The 19,954-nt window shown below is 35.6% G+C and overlaps 1 protein-coding gene across 8 annotated transcripts in view; it reads left to right on the top strand.

Moving 5' to 3' along the window:
- MEF2C (myocyte enhancer factor 2C) overlaps positions 1-19,954 on the top strand; it is a 151,061-nt gene that overhangs the window by 56,456 nt on the left and 74,651 nt on the right. For all 8 annotated transcript variants that reach the window (XM_077770977.1, XM_077770974.1, XM_077770976.1 and 5 more), the window contains exon 3: positions 16,840-17,043. In XM_077770977.1, coding sequence (XP_077627103.1) covers positions 16,840-17,043 — 204 coding nt within the window. The remainder of the gene's footprint in view (positions 1-16,839; positions 17,044-19,954) is intronic.

Here is a 19,954-nt window from a genome sequence, read left to right as displayed (position 1 = left end):
TACGCTGTGTCTACAGTTGCTGTTACTCATCCATGTTAGAGGTCATGATAATTGTAGAAGAAAAACTGTTTAAATTAACTTCAATTTAGATTACTTTTTTAATCCTGAAGATGAATTCCTTCATTCAATTCTATACAATTTAAGATCTGTGTAATCTACTCCAGTCTTTAGGTACATCAGGCTCTTCACTCATACTCTTAAATTGAATTGGTAAAAGTGAAAGCTGCCATGTTTTAATGTACATTTCAGTGACTGTTTTAGGTGGCTACTGACAATCTCAGACATCCATCTTATTTATGAAATGTTTGTTATATGCACCACTCACCTACTACGAGAATGGACATGAAAGCTTACAAGATGTAGGTCACTTCTAATAATCACCACTAGCAAATCCGCAGGAGCCAATCATCCCAAGTGTGGAGGCTCCCCTAGCCTGGGCTTCCTTTAAACTTTGTGTTCACATGTGGAAAAGAAAAATGTTAACTGCTTTGCCCTTTTTGAAGCTTACCCCACTGCAGACTCCATAATAGAACCTCACACAATGGTTCACTGTCATCTTTTCTTGAAACTAGTAAAAGCCTACTCTGCCATTGCAGGTGTTTATTTGGCCATACAGAGAACAGGGTGTTTTTACAGAATAAGGAATAGAGACTTAAAAGTGTGAAATGAAATATTACAAAGCTGATGTATAAGTTGAGTATCATTAAGAACTAACACTGCTATAAAACAGAGCAGCTAACTGTTTAAATTTAATTTTGCCCTTACTCTACCTTCCATAAAGGAAGTAAGGAGAACAGCTAACACTCAGAAACTCCAGTTGTATACATAAAATAATTTAGAGGAGGAAAGAAATGAACAGCTCATTTTATTTTTAAAAATTTGTCCAGTATTTCTGAGTTTATGAAAACTACTTATTTCTCAATTTCTAACTTAAACTAGATGTATTTCTTAAGCTAGTATGTAAAAATAAATAAAATCATGAATTGTTAATTTGTCTTACACAAATTTCCAGATAACTTAATAAAAGTAGCACGTACCAAGAATTACATATGTGTTATTTCATTTAATTTTTATTAACCCACTAGCAGGGGAATAATTCACTTATTTATTAAATCAACAAATATTATTAGATCGCAATGTGCTTAAGTATTCAGCACTAAGCCAGACAAATCTCATACAGCTTATCGTCTGCCACAGAAGTCACAGACTTTCTCTGTAAAGGGCCAGATAGCAAATATTTTTGGCCTTGGGAGCCATACAGTCTTCTTCTCAACTACTCAGCTCTGCCCTAGTTATGAGAGCAACCTTGGACAAATGTGTAAATGAATGAATGTGTCTATGAATAAAGCTTTACTGTCAAAAATGAGACAGGCTGAATATGGCCTGTGGGCCAGAGTTTGTGGATCCCTGGCATATTTAGTAGGATGAAATAGACATGAGATTTGCAAATATGTAATAAAAATGTTGTAAATATGTGCTATGAATGAAATTATCAAAGTATAACAAGAGGTGCTTTATTTAGATTGGGGATTGGATGAAAGGGCTCTCTGAGGAAATGCTAAAAGATGAGAACTAAAACATGAGTCAGAGTTAGGCAGGTGACAACATTCCAGATGGAACAATATTTGCAAAGCTCCTTAAAAACGGAAAGAGCTTGCTAAGGAGCCAAGGGAAAGCTTGTGGAACTTTAGTCTGGTATGTATGACTTTAGAGAGATGAGAGAAAAGATTAGATGCTAGACAGGGCCCAGATCATGCAAAGCTTTGAAGTCAGATAGTTAATACTAGGTGGTGACCAAAATTTGGAGCCCACATCTTTCAGATTAAAACAAAACAAAACAAAACATGATTTTCTCAACCATGTCATGGTACATCCTGTATAATGTAACGGCTAAGAGCATGGTTTTATATCTTTGTTTTTCCCGATTACATCATCCTGCATCCAGTATAACATAATGGTGAAAAGCATGGGTATTCAACATACACAAACCTAGCTGTGATCCCAGTTCTGCCACCTACTAGCCCCTCTGAGCTTTATCAGTTTCCTCATCAATAGACTGAGGTATAATGAATAGTACCCACCTCATTAAGTCATTGAGATAATTAAATTAGGGGATAATTGTAAAGCATCTAACATATAATAAGTGCCCAGTGAATGTACCTATTAGCTGTTCCTATTAAGATTCATGTTTTTTAGACCGTTAGCTTTTATAAGTTAATGTGACTTCCATCAAAACAACTCCTGCTCTGTGTAACACAATAAAGAGTGGTACCTGAACCTTCATTTCAAGAGGGCCCTACCTTTGAAAGGCTATCAGCGAGCTGGAAGGAAAAGTGGAATAGAGCAGAGCAGGAGCGCACAAAAGGAGCCTTTGGAGGCTCACAAAGGGTAGGAGAATCCTTTCAGGGCAGGAGTGGCTGATGGCAGAGGATGGCTCGTGGACCTGAAGGAAAATGACAGACATTTGCAGAGCAGGGCTTGTTTCAAGGATGGGAGAGAGTCTTTTTCTAAGTTTTATACTCATGTTACTCTCTTCAAATGTATGTTACTGACCAAGTTATTTTGAACTACTTATCACCATTTTTGTCACTCCCAGTTTCCAGTTTATTCCAACACTACAATTTCAGTGTCTCCATCTGCATTCTTTATTTTTACCCTAGTACCTTCAATAATCAGGCAATAGTCTTAACTCTACTTCATATGGTGCCAGTAAATATGCTCCTGAAAAAAACACAGATTTTTTTAAGTGAATTTTACTCTTGTCTGACTCATTTTACCAAAGCAGAATATACTTAGAAATCTGTTATATCTGCTGTATCAAGAAGAAAGATATATAAAAAATTAGCTTGTTTAACCTAAACCTATTTATACTTGTATGTTCATATTTTAAATTTTTAGCTTTCTCACTTTGAAACGATAGGAGAGGTAAATCCGAATGTATTTGTGTGACTTGTTATAAAAAGACATTAAATATTTGAATAACTATAAGGGAAAAATATTTGCCAAATAACACAGTTGGCGCCTAATATAGTAAGCTAAGGGAAAATGATTTTTAAATGTCTTAAGTTCTCTTCCACCAGGTCTGGCACACTAATAGTTTATACCAGCAAACAAAATTTCATGTAATTATCAGTGCCATTACTGGAGCACAAATTAAAGACAATTAGCAACATTCTCCTCTTAATAGAACAGGAGAATCCCCTTAGGACTAAAAAGAATTCAGAGATCATAGCTGTTAAATTTTCTAACTTTTTCTCTTTTCTTAGGTCCCTATGTCAGTTTCTTTTTCTTTTTTTATGTTTTAATGTTTATTTATCTATTTTGAGAGACAGAAAGAACAAGTGTGAGCAGAGGAGGGTCAGAGAGGGAGAGAGAATCCCAAGCAAGCTCCATGCTGTCAGCACAGAGCCAGACTAGGGTCTCTATCCCACAAACCGTGAGATCATGACCTGAGCGGAAAATCAGGAGTCTGATACTTAACCGTCTGAGCCACCCAGGCGCACCCCCCATGTCAGTTTCTCTATATAACTTATAAATTATTTTAAATAGGCTCAGAAAAAAAACCCAGGAGAAATATGTTCAGTGTAGATGCAACCTGTGAACAGTTTCTACATAAGGATGTTTTTAAACAAAATCTGATCTTTAAGTAAAGTGAATAAAAGATTTATTGATTTCATCAAATGGCTCTTTTGAAAAGAAATAAATATTGCTTCTTACTTTCTGCAAAAAAAAAAAAGTTCCAAAATATGGAACTTTTGGGCAGTTCTAAGAATTTTAGCTAAAATTTCAGTGGAATTTTTACTGTAACATTCCTCAAGGTGATATCCAGAATGCCAGTAAATAAAAGGTTAATTGCAGTTCTAAACCTGAGGGTAAAAACCTACTAACCTACTCTTTAAATGTGAGGAACTTGATAATTTAGAAAGACAAATAAATGGCTTCAGGAAGATAACTTTGTAATTAATTCTGAACCATGAATTGAACAGATTATTCCAGTCATACTTTTTCTTTTGTCATCTGCACAAACAGAACTTCCAGATTTGTGCATTGCCTGTATGCATACCAAGCAAGTATATGTTATTTGAGAGGTAATTATACTTAAAATACTATCAGAGTTATCGGTGTTAGTCAATGAATATCTGGAACCTTGTTTTAAATCAAGTGAATAAAAAGTTCAAATAAGAGCGCTTGGCTGGCTCGGTCGCTTGAGCATCTCTTCAGGTCATGATCTCCCGCTTCAGATCATCTGTCCCCCTCTCTCTGCCACCCACCCACCCACTCACTCTCTCTCTCTCTCTCTCTCTCCCAAAAGTAAATACAAACATTTTTTAAAAAGTTCAAAACAATCACATTTTGATTTAAATCTAAAATAAATCCCAACATACCTGATAATGATGATAATTAAACCTTTTTTATTCTCAGTATCATTTCTTAACAGCTAACTGCCTCCCATAAACTTGATATTAATAAATAATATTAGGGGCACCTGAGTGGCTCAGTCGGTTAAGCATCCGACTTCGGCTCAGGTTATGATCTCACGGCTTGTGGGTTCGAGCCCTGCGTCAGGCTATTTGCTGACAGCTAGCTCAGAGCCTAGAGCCTGCTTCAGATTCTGTATCTCCCTCTCTCTCTGACCCTCCCCTGCTCACACTGTCTCTCTCTTCAGAAATAAAGAAAGCATTAAAAATAAATAAATAAATAGAGTGTATCCTAGTAATATATTAGAACATAGTAGTACATTTCAGAATTGAATTATAGGTATAGTGATGCATCCTGTGGACCCCTACTTAAAGGTTCCCCATGCACAAAAGTTAAATCATTCTTTCATTAATCTTAAAATCACCAGGGGGGAAAGTTTTTGTTCAGAGAGCTGGAATTACTTGAAGAGACTGAAAAAGGAAACCAGAAGGCAAAAAATACATACTTCTGTGAGTTTCCAAATCAAAGAGCTAGAGTGCTCAGATGTACATTGAGCAGCTATGCGATCAGGCCATTCATTTCTATTCCTAGCAATTTGAAAACAGTTCACGAATAGTCTCCCCACTGTATGGTTGAAACATAGAAATAGTGCACCACACATTTACTGTACATCCCATACATGTGAGATATTTTATATTTATATCCAATAATTCTATTCCTTGACTACCAGAGAAGTATTGTTTCAACTGCCATCAAACTCATTCATTAGGTTTCCTTTGATAGGGAATCCAAGAGGTGCCAAATTTTCACAAGGAATATGATAACGATCTCCATGAACTTGAGGGCTTCAAGATGTCTTGTTGTTTTAGTTCTAGTTTGTGGATCGCATTTAATTTCCATTTAAAACTATAATTTAGAGAAATTCCTATGCTTGTGTTTATTGTATCTCCATCAGTTTATGTAGAAAGTTGGCATTGAATGCCACCTTCCACCTCCATGAATGCATGCACACCCCATGCTGTTTTCTACAAAGTCACCTTTTGTTTTGCAAATGCACAAACCAAAGTGTGTGACATTGTATTACTAAGAAACCAACCCTAAAAATATTAACATTATAAATAGACCACAGAAACCCAGAGGTTTCTTCCAAACTGTAGATTAAAGAACATGTTGCTAATTTTCTCAAAAGCTCTCTCCTTTGCAGTCTAGACTTCTCTAACATTGTAATTTATTTGCTTAAAATAAGATCTTTCAAAAATTATTATGATGCAGGTATTTTTAAAGTTTACATCCCTACATACTCTTATTGAAGACAATATGGCAACTCTCCCTCCGCATCCCCAGAATAATAGCTTTGGTTTAAAAAGAAAAATAACCTAATTACCTAATTAAATTGAAGTAAAGAAAATTGCATAATATGGAATATATATTTGCATTTCTTTTGAAATATGTTGAACCGCTAATAGGAATAAGAGATCCTCTCTAAATGTTTGGAAATTTGACTTTTAATTTTAAGTTGGAACAGTTTAGCTAAGAAATCACTAACATTTAAATAACATTTCAACAAACGCAACTGTTTGGAAACTACAACGGAGACAGCCTCCTGCCTTCTGTCTTGTGAGGATTGATTTGGAAGCCCCTGAGGGAGAAAATATTGGAGTTAGGAGGTAAAACTGAAGCCATCGTGGAAAGGAAGAAGTTACACTCTTCCTGTTATGACAGGAAACGTAGACAAATGTGCTTCCTGAGCATTTGCTCGGCAGGGAATGAAGTAGTCTTTGACCTTTACCTTAGGTACATTTTGGCTTTGTTAAACTAGTAAACATGTTTTTGCCCCCAAAATATTAACCTGGTTATTTGATTCTTCTCAGTTTCACATATATTTTACTTATATGAGGTATAGAGAAATAGAGGTGTTTATTTTATGGCCGCATCTACAGATTGAATTTAGAACATAAATCAGCCTTTTAATGAACCAAGCAGGCCTGGATAGCACATATAAAAAATTAAAAACACACTATGTGATAGTCATCTCTTTAAAATCCAGAACATTCTTAGGCTTAAAAATGGACTACCACAAAATCTTTTAAATCATGATACGTTTAATAATTGTAGATCATCTTTTTTTCTTTTCCTCCTGGAGACAGGAATATCAGAAATCAGCTATCACAAGTTTTAAAACCCAGACTCTGTGAATCTGTGACTAAACACTCAAGTTTATTCATATACATTCAATTATTTAACTAATCTAACCCATTGTTTATTATTTTTCCTCAAAACAGTGCACAGTCCACAAAATTTATAGTTTTATTTTGGGGCTTGGGGGTTGACTTAGGGTGAGGGGTTGGTAGAGTTCTAAATTCCACACTCTCAGCCCCCTATTTTCATCCTTTTATTTTGTTCAGAATTTTAGGAATTACTCCTTGAAAACGCTTTGGAAATCCTGCTAACTGCAGTGAAGCACGGCTCAATTTGCTGGAGGCTAATGAGGACAATAGTCCTCTTTGCAGCAGAACACACTGCTGTCTCATCCTTGCAAGTTATGCTGGAGGGTTACAAGCACATGGTAGCAGTCTGCTTAAAAGAGTCCCTCACTGTTCTTTAAAGAGCCTTTCATTTACGATGGCAGGCCCCGTCATTGTATAAAGGAGCGCTTGTCTAGAACACAAGTCTGCAGTGGCATTACTTCCTCCCACCGAGAGTAATCATCAAGCCTAAAGCTCGCAAGCCTTTCTAATGACAGACTGAATTAAACAAAATAAAATTGAAGAGGAATAGTTTAGAACAGTTGTACCATTACTTACTGTCAGAACAAGCCAGGGGAAGAAAAAGAGCATTTAAGAGGGCATTTCCCTTTTTTTCAATTAGAGATTGTCGTTGCAGACTCTTGACTCCATCCCTAACCCATTAAACACATAGGAAGACTTCGTGGCTCTGGATTAGAGAGTGCATTGTATCTGTGAACTGTCCATCTTGTCCTTCATTAGCCACTCCATTTCCTTAACCAGAAGGAAACTGAGAAATTATGCTGGGAGTGAGGAAGAACGGATCTAAATCTAAAATATTTTCATAGGATGAGGATAATATTTATCATGACTAGTTGGAGAACAGCAACGACAAAAAGGTAAAACCTCAAAACTTTGAAAGTAGAATTAGTTGGGTATATTAATCCCAAATACATGGTAAAACAAAGAAACTAGTATCACTTTATGAATTAAAGAACTGAATAAAAAGTTCTCCACTCATTGAGCAGTTCATTTAAGATTCAGCTGACATTATTCTGAGTGGTGGAAAGAAGTATTAGGGACCCATCGATAAAATTATTGTTGCTTTCCTTAGTAATATATTGGAGGTTCTAGAGTTTAGGACTCAGTTATTCTCAGAGATGTGAGCAGCTGTTGTTTCCAAAGGTGTTTAATTTCAATTTTTCGGAACTCCTGTACGATACGAGGACTCTCAGTTAATATGGCAGGAAAGTTCTCCTAAGGTGACTTTAGTTGAACAGGGCCCGGATTGGAAAGGTGACGGAGCAGGCTCACATGTGGCATGGAGACTCATTATTTAATGCCCCTTCCATTACACAGTAGTCAAACTAATACCCCTACCCTGTAAGAAATGATACAAGACTTGTCCTCTGTTTTTAGAACTTGATATTTACATTGCCTGTGTGTAAATCAGAGTCCTACCTTTTTTATTCTGGGCTGTAAACAGACCTGTATTTGCTACCAACCAAAATGTTTCTCATTTTGTGAAATTTAAATAAACATCCATAAATATAGAACTAGTGTGTGCCCACTGGCGCATGCATGTGGTTCTCACTGGGCTTAGTGGGAAAGGCTGGAGGTCTGGAGGGCAGAATTGGCCATAGCGCCCACACAAAAGGAGCTTTGGTTTATTGAGAGAACGTTGAAGCCAACTTCTTCTCAATTTTATTATTATTCTTTTTTACTTTAACCTAGAAAGCTATCCTTACATGAATTAATAGGTTATGTACTATTCTACTTGTACTCATCAGAATTGCTGACAATTCTTAATGTGCCTGTACACTGCTCAGTGAACAGTTGATGGGATTCATACTGTGCCGAACGTCAGCCCCTGAAATGCATAGCGAGCTAGAAGGGGGAAAAACAACTAGAGGAAAGAAGGATGAACTTTGTGTGGAAAGGGTTCTATTTCTAGCTCATCCAGGGACTAGTTTTGTTACACTTTACGTCTTCGTTTACAAAAGTACCATATGAGAAATGGGGACCATGAGCTATGCCATATGATAACTTCAAAGAGATACTGTCAAATGGTAGTGAGATAACTTATTATAATCTTTGAACTTGGAAAAGAAGTCACCAAATGAAGTCAACTGTTATCAAAAAGCAATGATAAGAAATATGATAATTTCACCAACAAACCCATACACAAAATTTGACCCACTCCCATTTTTCTCCTATTTAGTTTTACCAATAGGATATTTTCCCCATAAGTTAATATGATAAAAAAGAAAAAGAACTATGTGAAATTTTCTTCTCGGTGGCAAATTTCCTATTAGCATAGTTTGAGCATGCACTGAAATTTATTTTTAGCCATTCATTTTGGATTGAAAAAAACATGTAATTCCTCCATTCATCTATCTTTCCCATTCATTCAACAAATATTTAGCAAAGTATTGTTCTGGGGCTTCAGGTCACAAGATTGGAAAAGAGATGTTCTGAGCTTCCAAGGAAAGTTCAAGGTCTAGTTGAGAAAGAAACTCTAGCCTAGACATAATAATGCTGACACAAGTTGGCAGGTTCTAGAACAGCAATCTTTTACAGGATGTAACAAGAAATAACTGAGCCTGATGCATCAGAGAAAAAAATACTACCTGCCTTATATAGTGTTTCACAGAACAAGTCACTCACTTTTATTATGGCCCTTGGTGAACTCTCATGACTCTGTAAGATGTCTGTTATAACCTCCACTTTACAGTTGAAGAAACCAGGGTTCAGATAAGTTAAACCGCTTACCCAAGAGCACACAGCTCATAAATGGCAGAGATCAGACTTGATTTTCAATTCCCATGTTTTTGCTTCTATACCACACTGCCCCAGTAATGACGCATATATTTTGCTTCTTTAAAAATATCTTAATAATGTGAATTTTCAGTTTTATAAATCTGGACAGTTATTTTTCTGTGCATTTTCAACATTGTCCGTAATACAATATTGTAAATCAAATTCCTTACAGTCTTTGTATCTCAACTAACTATAAAAAGAAAGTGACCCTGTTTTATTTCTTGGAATATGGAAATTAGAGATGATTATGATAATATATTGATGAGATTAAGAAACCAAAACATAAGGCATTTTATAGAATGAAATTGCAGAAATAGATTCTTGTTTTGAACCATATTACCATTCACTCAAATCTTCCCCTTGACCTAGAAGTGTGTGCTACCTTGGCATCGAATCTGAACATCTAAAATCTGAAATAAATATTTTAAAGGCTCTAGTCCAGCTTCCTGCTTAATTCAGGAATACCTTCTACACCTTCCTTGATATGCAGCTCTACTCAAACATCCTCAGGAAGGAACTGCTTCCGACTTTGTGAGACTAAGTCCGCTCTTTTACAGTTCTCCGCACTAGATGTTCTCCTATTTTGAACCTCTTTTAAGAGTTTTTCAGCAATACTTTCTAATATGTAGAGTAAAACAGAAAAACTCATCTGCCTCTTTACATGGCCAGAGGTTTTCAGATCTTGGAAACTGTTCAACGTATCACTTTAACTGTATTTCTCTGGATTAAACATTCCAGATTCCCTCAATGATTTCTAATGCAAAATTATCTGTAGCTCTTACATCAACCTATTTGCCATCCTACAGACACTCTGATTTTGTCAGTGTCATCGTAAAATGTAATTCTCAGAACTGAATACAGTGCCAAAGATTAATTAGTACTGACTAACAAAAAGATCATTAGAATAATTAATTCCCACTCTGGAACACTACAACTTTAGATCCTTTTTCCCCAAATCAGCCACCACATTAATTTTCCTCCAATGTGAGCTTATAGAGTTGGTTTTTTTTTTTTTTAATATGAACAAAGACTCTAAAAGTACCTGTTTCATTGTATTGTTTGTGACCACTTTTCTAGTCTGTAGAGGGAGCCATGGACAGACATTTTACCAGATTTATTTTAATATGCAGATCTGATAAGCATGTCTTCCATATCTTGATCTAAACCAATGATAAAAATTACCACCAGCCAGTCTCAGTTCTATAATACCCTGATGAGGACTTCATTGAACACTTTGCCAAATACGTGTTTTTTGAAAATCTTAATTCATTAGAAAGTTCAATAAATTTTTGCTCAAAGAATGCATTTTGCAGATCCTCTTCCTTTATCTCTGTGTCTTGTGACTATAAAATTAAATTTTTATCTCCATACTTTTCCATCTTTCATGATGAGTCATCTAGGCAAGGAATAAAGACCATTTTTCTTTGAACTTTTGGATATTTTTTTTTCGTGAAATCTAGAACGTATGTACACATGTATTTCTCTCCAGACACTCTGTAGCTTCTCTGTTATAGATTCCAAAATGGTGTAATTCTTTGTCTCAAGATTCCTATCACCGGTGAACTTTTTAGTAAAACAAGTACATAAACCCTAAATCTCTTATTTTTGAGAAGTTAAATTGTCAAAAATCCAAGTTAAAAAAAGGTATCTACTTTTAGCAGAAAATTATATTGAGATGTTTAGACTTTATTTTTCTCTTGGGAGCAAACTTTTATTGAAATATTATATAACTCAAGCTTTATAAAAAACCAACATAATTGAAAATTGGTTTCTCCCCCTAAAACCTTAAGTGTTGAAACCTTGAAACGGTTAATTTGAAAGGGAGCAAACAAAACAATAAAACCCCTGTAGCATATACTGTTGAATTACTTTCTAAAAATCTAAATGAGTTTAATCTTTGCAAATGATAATTTAGCTCAAAAGCTGTAAAATAAAAATTATTTCTACAAAAAAGGGAGAGGATTTTTTACTTCATGCCACCATTTCTTTAGAATCTCATCTTTTTTCATCAAATTTGGTCACACACCAAACATTCAGACTTTAAAATAGACTATTTATTTCCATTCCATAATCCACCAGCTCAGCGAATGTTCTTTGAGTGTCCACTGGTTAGTTTGTATGAAGCCCAAGACGGGGTCTTTGGGGAACTCAAAAGCCGACAGGAGAGGCAGACTCTTAAATAACGAACTCTATAATATTAGAATAGTCTCATAGTAAAGGTTTATAAAAAGTTCTAGAGGACCATAATAAGGGAGGAATGAGTTCTATCTGAATGTAACAATGAAAGCTTCGTAGAAGAAATTGGCGTTTACACTGATTGAAGCCTTGCAGCTTGATGGGAGCGTGCCAACATCCAGATGGAAATGGGGAGGGGCATAATGCCACAGTCATCTTTCACTGAGAACAAGATAAGAAATAACCAATATGGTAGGCTTCATTTCATATTCATCTTGATTGAGTTAACATTTACCGTAATTTTTCTTGTTCGGTCTAGAGAAAAGGGTGGTCAGAAAACAAAAACTGAATTCACCCAACTCTAGATGAAAATTTCAAATCATTATGTGTGACTGAAAATATAATGCTATTAACTAAGTGATGCATTTTGTTTCAAGTAAAGAAAATTGCTTTTAAGCATTAATGAAGTAAATGACTATTTTTCTCCCACCATGAGGAAGAGATACGAACTCTTCAGGAAGATATATACGTAATAGAAGCCCCAGCACTTAGCACAAATATCTGACATGGAGAATGGTCAATAAATATTGCTTAGCTTCTGGCATATAGAAAATGCTCATCCAAAATTGCTTGAATTATTTTTGTTTCTGTGAATAGATTTACCAAATTTCTTTACAACTGAGTTGTATGGAACTGTAGGTTTAATGAATGTGACTTTCTCAATTTCAAATTCTAATTTCACTTCCTGATTCATACCTAGTAAGTTCTAAAGTAATTATAAATATAAAATGTGTAATGCTTGCCCATATGCTAGGATTTAAAACTCGAAGTTACTATAGAACTTAATACTGAAACCTCTTACTGCAACATCATCATTATGTTTGGGGCTATTGCAAGAAGTAAAGAAGAAAACATAAAATAGTAATTGTTTACAGACTAATTTTGCTTTCCATGCATATATTACATATTAAGTCTCTTTAATTCTGAAAACTAAATGCCAAGTTACAGTGTCCACCAAACAATACTGGCTTTATTCTCTTGTCAGTGCACCTTGATTGATGTAAAACACTGGAAAAGAACATCTCTTTGCCTAACCACTATAAAAACAGTTTTCCATCTCACCTAAGGTTAAAAATATGTTATTTAAATAGAAATGGACTTGTCCCCGTTACAAATTATTGTCACGTTATGAAAATGTAATCATTACAATACATTATTATATTTAAGTATAAAAGCTCTGAATTGCAATCTTTGTCATTGAGTGGCATATTTAAACGAAGAGTAATATCCCAGGTCTCTTTAGAAAGCTTAGTACTTAAAAAACAGTTTTATCTAACTATGCACAATGAGAAAAAGCATTATAAAATACATTTTGAGTATGCTATGAAGAACATGAACATAATACAGAATTAAATTTAGAGCAATTAAGAGTAGATTTTGAAGATATTCTCTTAAATGCTTTAATACAGTCAGCACCATTTCAGTTTGCAGTTTTAATGAATAGAAGCTATATGCACTGACTTTTTTGACAGGTATTATTAAATAAGCATGCATTATCCAGTAGCTTATTTGGTGACACAAAAGTTGAGGAGTATCTAAAAGTAAACCCAAATAGTAGCTTTAATGATATTTCTGTGCTGAAACATACTTTGATGGTGAGTGTTGTAACGTGCTAAATTCTGAGGTTTGAGTACAACAGAAACCATACTGTATTGAGACATTCCACCTACAGTTTGTGGTTATGAAAGTCTGATTAAAAGTGGTTTAGATATATGAAAGTATTTTGGGCCAGTGCCTTCTGCATTGAACCTACTCCGTACACTGGTTCACTAAATAAAATACCAATGTGCAAGTACATTTGCATAACTGAATTTCATCTAAATGTTACAAGACATTTTGTATTAGGTCTATGTAATTAATTATTATGATTCTTTATCCATTCCAAAGAGAGCCAGTCTTTTTTTTTTTTTGAGAGAGAGAGAGAGAGAGTGAGAAAGGGTCAGAGAGAGAGGGAGGGAGAGAGAGAATCCCAAGCAGGCCCCACACTGTCAGTGCAGAGCCCATTGCAGACCTTGAACTCACAAACCATGAGATCATGACCTGAGCCAAAATCAAAAGTCCAACAATGCTTAATGGACTGAGCCGCCCAGGTGCCCCTCAAAAAAATAGTCGTTATTTACCTCATTATTAAAATAAATCATGACTCATCTGGAATGTACTAGAATAAAAGTTTCTAGAGTTTCATGATAATTAGATATGAAAATAAAAGACTACCTATATTTTATTAGAAGCACTTTAGAAAGACAGTCAATAAACATAAAACAAAAGGTGAGACATTAGCAATTATTACAAAGAAAAATTCTCCCAAATTGAAATGTAAGTAACATACCAGAATAGATACTGACTGGCTTATGTGTACTGATAAACACCATATTTTCCAAAGAATGATCAGTGGGGATTCCATAGTTCAGCTTTATCTTTGTATTAGGAATAATAAGATCCTCAAATAGCCTTATTCAGTAGACTCTTCAGGTCACCAACATAGATATATTTTGTAAGTCTTCTTCTGTAAATCAACCAGGTGAGGAATTAGAACTAGGTTTTTTGAACTTAGTATTAAGCGCTATGCTTAATACTGTACATATGTTTATTTTATACAGTCCTCACAGCAACTGTTAAGAGTAGGCGTTCTCTCTGTTTTACAGATGAAAAATCAAACCCAGAGAAAAATCCAACTGAAAGAAATTAAGAGAATTTCTCATGACTAGAAAATCAGACGCTGCATTCAAATCCGGGGCCCTCTGAATCCAAACCCCATGTTCTCCCCTTTCTACCATGCTGCCTTTAATGCAAATGCAATGAAATAATATAATCATTATTAAGTATAGATTTATCTTTTTAAAATTCTGCTTATGAGTTGCTAAAAATATTTTATGGGAAAAGCTATCACATAATTTTAGACAGCATCCATCAATTTGCTATTTCTAAAATCTTCACATAATACTTTTCCCTGTTATGTTGTTATACTATAGATTTTTACCATGTGCCCATATGTGCCTGCTGTTCTAAGCACTGAGCATACAGCAGCAAAATACAAATGGCACATGGCCTTGTGGAACAAGCACTGTAGAGAAGGAGACAGACATTAAACAAATGATCACACACAAAAGTATACAAATTATAAAATGGGGTAAATGCTATTAAGAAAACATAAAGGGTGATAGGTAAAACACTTAGTGCTAACAAAGTTAGAGGATTGAGGAGACCAGGAGGTCAGGTTTTCTGTCTGTTCACCCACAGTTCCTGTCAACACATTTATTTAGGTGTGTGGGATGGAGTTGGATTCAAAGTTCACTCTGAGGTCTCTAGTTTGGGTGACTGAGCTTATTGTGAGATGGCCAATCCAGAAAGGGGAGCAGACTTGAGGATGAAGATAATGAGTTTAAGCTTTGGAGGTTTGAGAGATTACTGTGACATTCAGATAGACATAAGACTGGAGGAGATCCATTGGGTGTCTGGAGATGGAAAAAAAAAAAAGATGAGGATCAAGAATCTAAGTTTGAGAATTACACACAAATAGGTATTAGATAAAACTCAGCTGGCCTCTGCAAGATGGGTTGGATTAGAAAGCTAGAAAAAAACTTAAATGGTCCCTTTAAAAATCAGCTAAATTAGATATTTCTGGGCGACTCAGTCAGTTAAGTGTTCAAATCTCCATCTCAGCTCAGGCTTTGATCTCAGGGCCATGAGTCCCAGCTCCATGTTGGGCACCACAGTAGGCATGGAGCATACATACATACACACATACATACATACATACACACATACATACGTACATATATACATACACACACACATACATACACACATACATACTAGAAAAATAAAAAAAAATCAGCTAAATTAAGTTAGCGTTTCCTGGAGCATATACCTCAAAAACCTACCTTTGAAAAATAATAATAAGTGCTCCTGTAAATAAATAAATAAGCAAAGAAAGAAACAAACATTCTGTTAGCAGTAGGTTTGGGCAGCAGGTTAAATAGTTTAAAAGATATTTTCAGCCTTTAATATATCAATGTGCTTCATTTCTCAAGTGTATTGGGCCTCTGAACTCTTTGTATTATGGAGTATTTTACAGAAACTGTATTCCACAGAAGACTTGCTGAGAAATGCTGGACCATATAAAGGCTTACAATTAAGAATGTCCATGGTTTTTGGTGGGCAGACTGGAGTTTAATCAAGAGAGGCATGAAATTCGGAATACTGAAATTTTTATTTGCATTTGGTAGCCCTGCCACGTAAGAGATATTTGAAGTCAGAGAAAGGGAGCTGTTGTCGACAGCACATCAGGAGAAAGGCATTGTAGAGTGAGGTTTTGTAGACTGGGGATGAATTGAAGAAGGAATGATTTCAGACAAGGAGATCATCTAGGACAGGAAACTGATAAGGACAGGAATGATAGAGCCGCCTGGGAAATAGACAAGAAAGTGTGAACCTGAGAAACATTTCTAAGGAAGGAATTATGGGACTTGGTAATAGCTTAGATTAAAAGAAGAAAAAGGCAAAGATAATATAGTTTCTGGCCTGAGAGAGGAAGAAAGATACACAAAAGATTGAAAACAGAACCCTAACAGTATTATGGCTAACGTACTTCCCAACTTTCTGCTGTAGTTCTAGAAAACAGAATACAATAATGTCTGAAAGCACAGCCCTATCCTTTCGAGTGTTTTCAATTAAATGGCAAGAAACTGAACAATTTTAAGAATTTATGAACACACACACACAAAGAATTTCTGAACACACATCTAAAATGCTATGTTCAGTCTTTACGTGGTCAAAAATAAGCTCCAAACTTATAATTGGGAATGATGTTAACCATGCTGAAATTAATTTTTTTAAATCTTAAATTGCTCCAAAAAACATGAATAGTTCTCTGGTCACTTTCATTAAAATGCCCTACATTAAATCTGGCATTTACAGTTCACATTCAGCAACAAGCTAGAAATCACACTTTTCAAATTCTAAGCAGAAATTAGTTTTAGATTTATTTGCTTTCTTTCCAAATGTGTTAGTGCCCAAGGGCTCTGACAATGACACACTTTGTTTCACAAAGGAAAAGAAGTACTGTTAAAAAAACAAAAAACCTATGCATTTTCTTTTCCTTAAAAAAAAAAAAACCTGCCTACTTTCTATTTTCCAGGTGACATTTACAAAGAGGAAATTTGGGTTGATGAAGAAGGCGTACGAGCTGAGCGTGCTCTGTGACTGTGAGATCGCGCTGATCATCTTCAACAGCACCAACAAGCTGTTCCAGTATGCCAGCACCGACATGGACAAGGTGCTGCTCAAGTACACGGAGTACAACGAGCCGCACGAGAGCCGGACAAACTCAGACATCGTGGAGGTGAGAGCGCATGCATAGTTGGTGAACCCCCAACAATGGCGGAGCCGTGTGGTGCTTAAACCTCTCACCCTTGGGCACACGCGCACACCCCTTCCTTTTCCTAAAACGTTTGTATCTCCACAGATGTCTGCACAGTTATCATCCCAACGTTAATCCACCCTATCTATCCACACAAAACGGAAGTTAGAATGGTATGGTGATAGGGACAGTGTAAATATGGTCCCTACTAGAAATCAGGCACCAGTGTCAGTAAATTGACCTCATCCTCCATTGAGTCATCATTGCCCATGGCCGTGTCAGGACACCAGACTTGGGAACTGTGGCCAACAGAGGGATTTAGATTACTTTTGATAACTTCTTTTAGGTATAGACTAGATTCACAACATAGTCAAAAGAAAAAAATGAACTCACCCCAGCCTTACACTTCAGCTTTTAACTTTGTCTCTTCTTTCCAATTCATTCTTCCTAATGCATTCTTACTGAAAGGATAAAGACAGTTATTCTGCTAGAAATGTTTTTCCCCAGTTATATGATTTAGTGTTCACTGTTCATATCCAAGGAATCAGAAACCTGATGAAATGAATTTCTAAATGTTAGCTTGGTGTTTTATCAAAGTCAGATTTAAAACCAGAGTAAATAACCATCACACTAAAACTCAAAAATGTTTTTGATCATTAGTGTAAGTAGCATTACCATATAGTTTTAAACACTTCCTGCATGAATCCTATTTAAGTCGCCTTATAATACCCTTCATAAGCACTGAATACTATACCAAAAAAAGACGGATGTATAATGAGGACTGTCCCCATCTGTCTATTTTCCTCACCTGTCTCCCCATGGTTTCCTAGACTGTGATTGTGATTGCTTTTCCATAATTAAGAGAAAATTAATAAATGTTTCAAAAGTATGTATTCAGAGTCAGTTTGCCAGAGTACAAGTTATTCTTGCCATTACTTGGACTGTTCTATATTATGAAAAAGCCTAGCACTAATTAACCAAATTAATCAACCTCTTCACTTTCATCTTCTCTTTACCTGTTATAATAGCCTGAGACTGATTCTTGTTTCTTTGCCTTTATTTGGAAGCTCTTTAAAAGCATTGAGCTGATTGATTTTTTAAATGTTTTGCCTAATAATGTCAAGCAAATAATTTCAGAGAAGCAAAAGTGAATAAGTAGACTTCATGTGGTATATGTTTAAAATACTTGCAGATTTGCCTTACTGAATGTCACTTTAGTTTCTCATTAACATAATATTAATTGTGTGCTTGCCTTGATTTTAAAATTTAAGGTCATTTATAAAACTTACCTACTATTATTTGAGATAGTATTTTATCCATGTAAACATGTAACTATGAAAATACATAAACATTAATATGAACAGGGAACTAGTTAATTGTCAAATCTCATAGGTGCTTTTGTGTGTGTGTTTGTGCATGTGTATTCACACACATTTAACATAAGTCCCAAACACAAAACAACTCTATACTCAAGACTCCTTATCTCATTACCAAAACCATTATAACAGATATTTCAGGATAACACAGAGTTGAGTTGGAATTTCTCTTTAGATCTAAATTGCTCCAGTCCTTAACATGCTGTGAAATGCAATAGAAACATAGTAAAATAGTTGAAAAGTTTGTTGACTTTTAACATTTGCTTTCTTAAAGGAGTTTAAAAATCTAGAAAATTCATCTTCTGAGAGCATTAGTCAGGATGATTTAATGGTGACTGAGAACTTCACACTCTTAAGACTTCCATATTCTTGGATAGATGGGTATCTGAGCCAGACTTCTTTTTTTTAATGTTTATTTATTTTTTAGAAAGGTAGACACAGCATGAGTAGGGAGGGAGCAGAGAGAGAGGAGACTCAGAGTCTGAAGCATGCTCTAGGCCCTGAGCTGTCAGCACAAACACTGTCATGGAGCTTGAACTCCTGAAACACAAGATCACAACCTGAACAGAAATCAGATGCCTAACTGAGCCATCCAGGTGCCCCATGACCCAGACATCTTTAAAGACGACGAGAAGAATAGTGGGTTGGAAATCAGAGGGCTGGCATTTGAATCCTTGACTTGCACGATCTTGCTATGTGACAAGTTAGCTACTTCTCTAAAATTTTCTCATCCTTTGCAGTATAGTTCTTTCAAAAGCCATTCTTTTAGGGGCACCTGGTTGGCCCAGTCTGTTAAGCGTCCGACTCTTGATTTTGACTCAGATCATGATCTCACGGTTCTTGAGTTCAAGCCCCACATCGGGCTCCATGCTGACAGTACAGAGCCTGCTTGGGATTCTCTCTCTCCTTCTCCTTCTCCCCTCCCACCCAAAATAAATAAACTTAAAAAAAGAAATACTTTTAAAAGACAGTGAAGCAGTAGCTCCATTATCTTGCATTTAATATCAATAAATTAAAGCCCGAATCACTCAAAAAAGACCATTCTGGGGCTCCTAGTCCAAAACTAGGGATGGCTTGATTCTTTGAATGAAGAGAATATGTTATAAGTCAGTCCTGCTCAACAACCTGAATCACACATTCTTCACCTATTTGGCTTTTCCTGGTTAGTAATAACAGATAATGGAAGAAGAAGTAAGCTTGATAAAATTTACATTACCCTCAGATAGAGTATTTTTGAAAGTACAGCTCATTGAAATCACTATGCTTGAAATACTCAGTGGAGGAGAGAGAATCTGGATGAAGAGCTGCATTTATAACCAGTGTAACAAGTAATTCTTGTACCCACCAAGTCTGAAAACCTCTGCAGCACTAAGACATAAATTATGTTGGAAGTTCAGAACCTGGGACACATCAGGGACGTGAGGAATCCATTCTTAGAATGAATCTAACACAAAGTTGATAGTTAAGGTAGTTTACTACTCCTGGGTAAAATTTTAAATCCTATTTATTTTAATTTA

Source organism: Crocuta crocuta, unplaced genomic scaffold, assembly GCF_008692635.1.
Source record: "Crocuta crocuta isolate KB4526 unplaced genomic scaffold, BGI_CrCroc_1.0 scaffold196, whole genome shotgun sequence".
In the NCBI taxonomy this organism is placed as follows: domain Eukaryota; kingdom Metazoa; phylum Chordata; class Mammalia; order Carnivora; family Hyaenidae; genus Crocuta; species Crocuta crocuta.
Note: the sequence above shows the minus strand (reverse complement) of the source record. Positions and strands in the feature narration are given on the sequence as shown.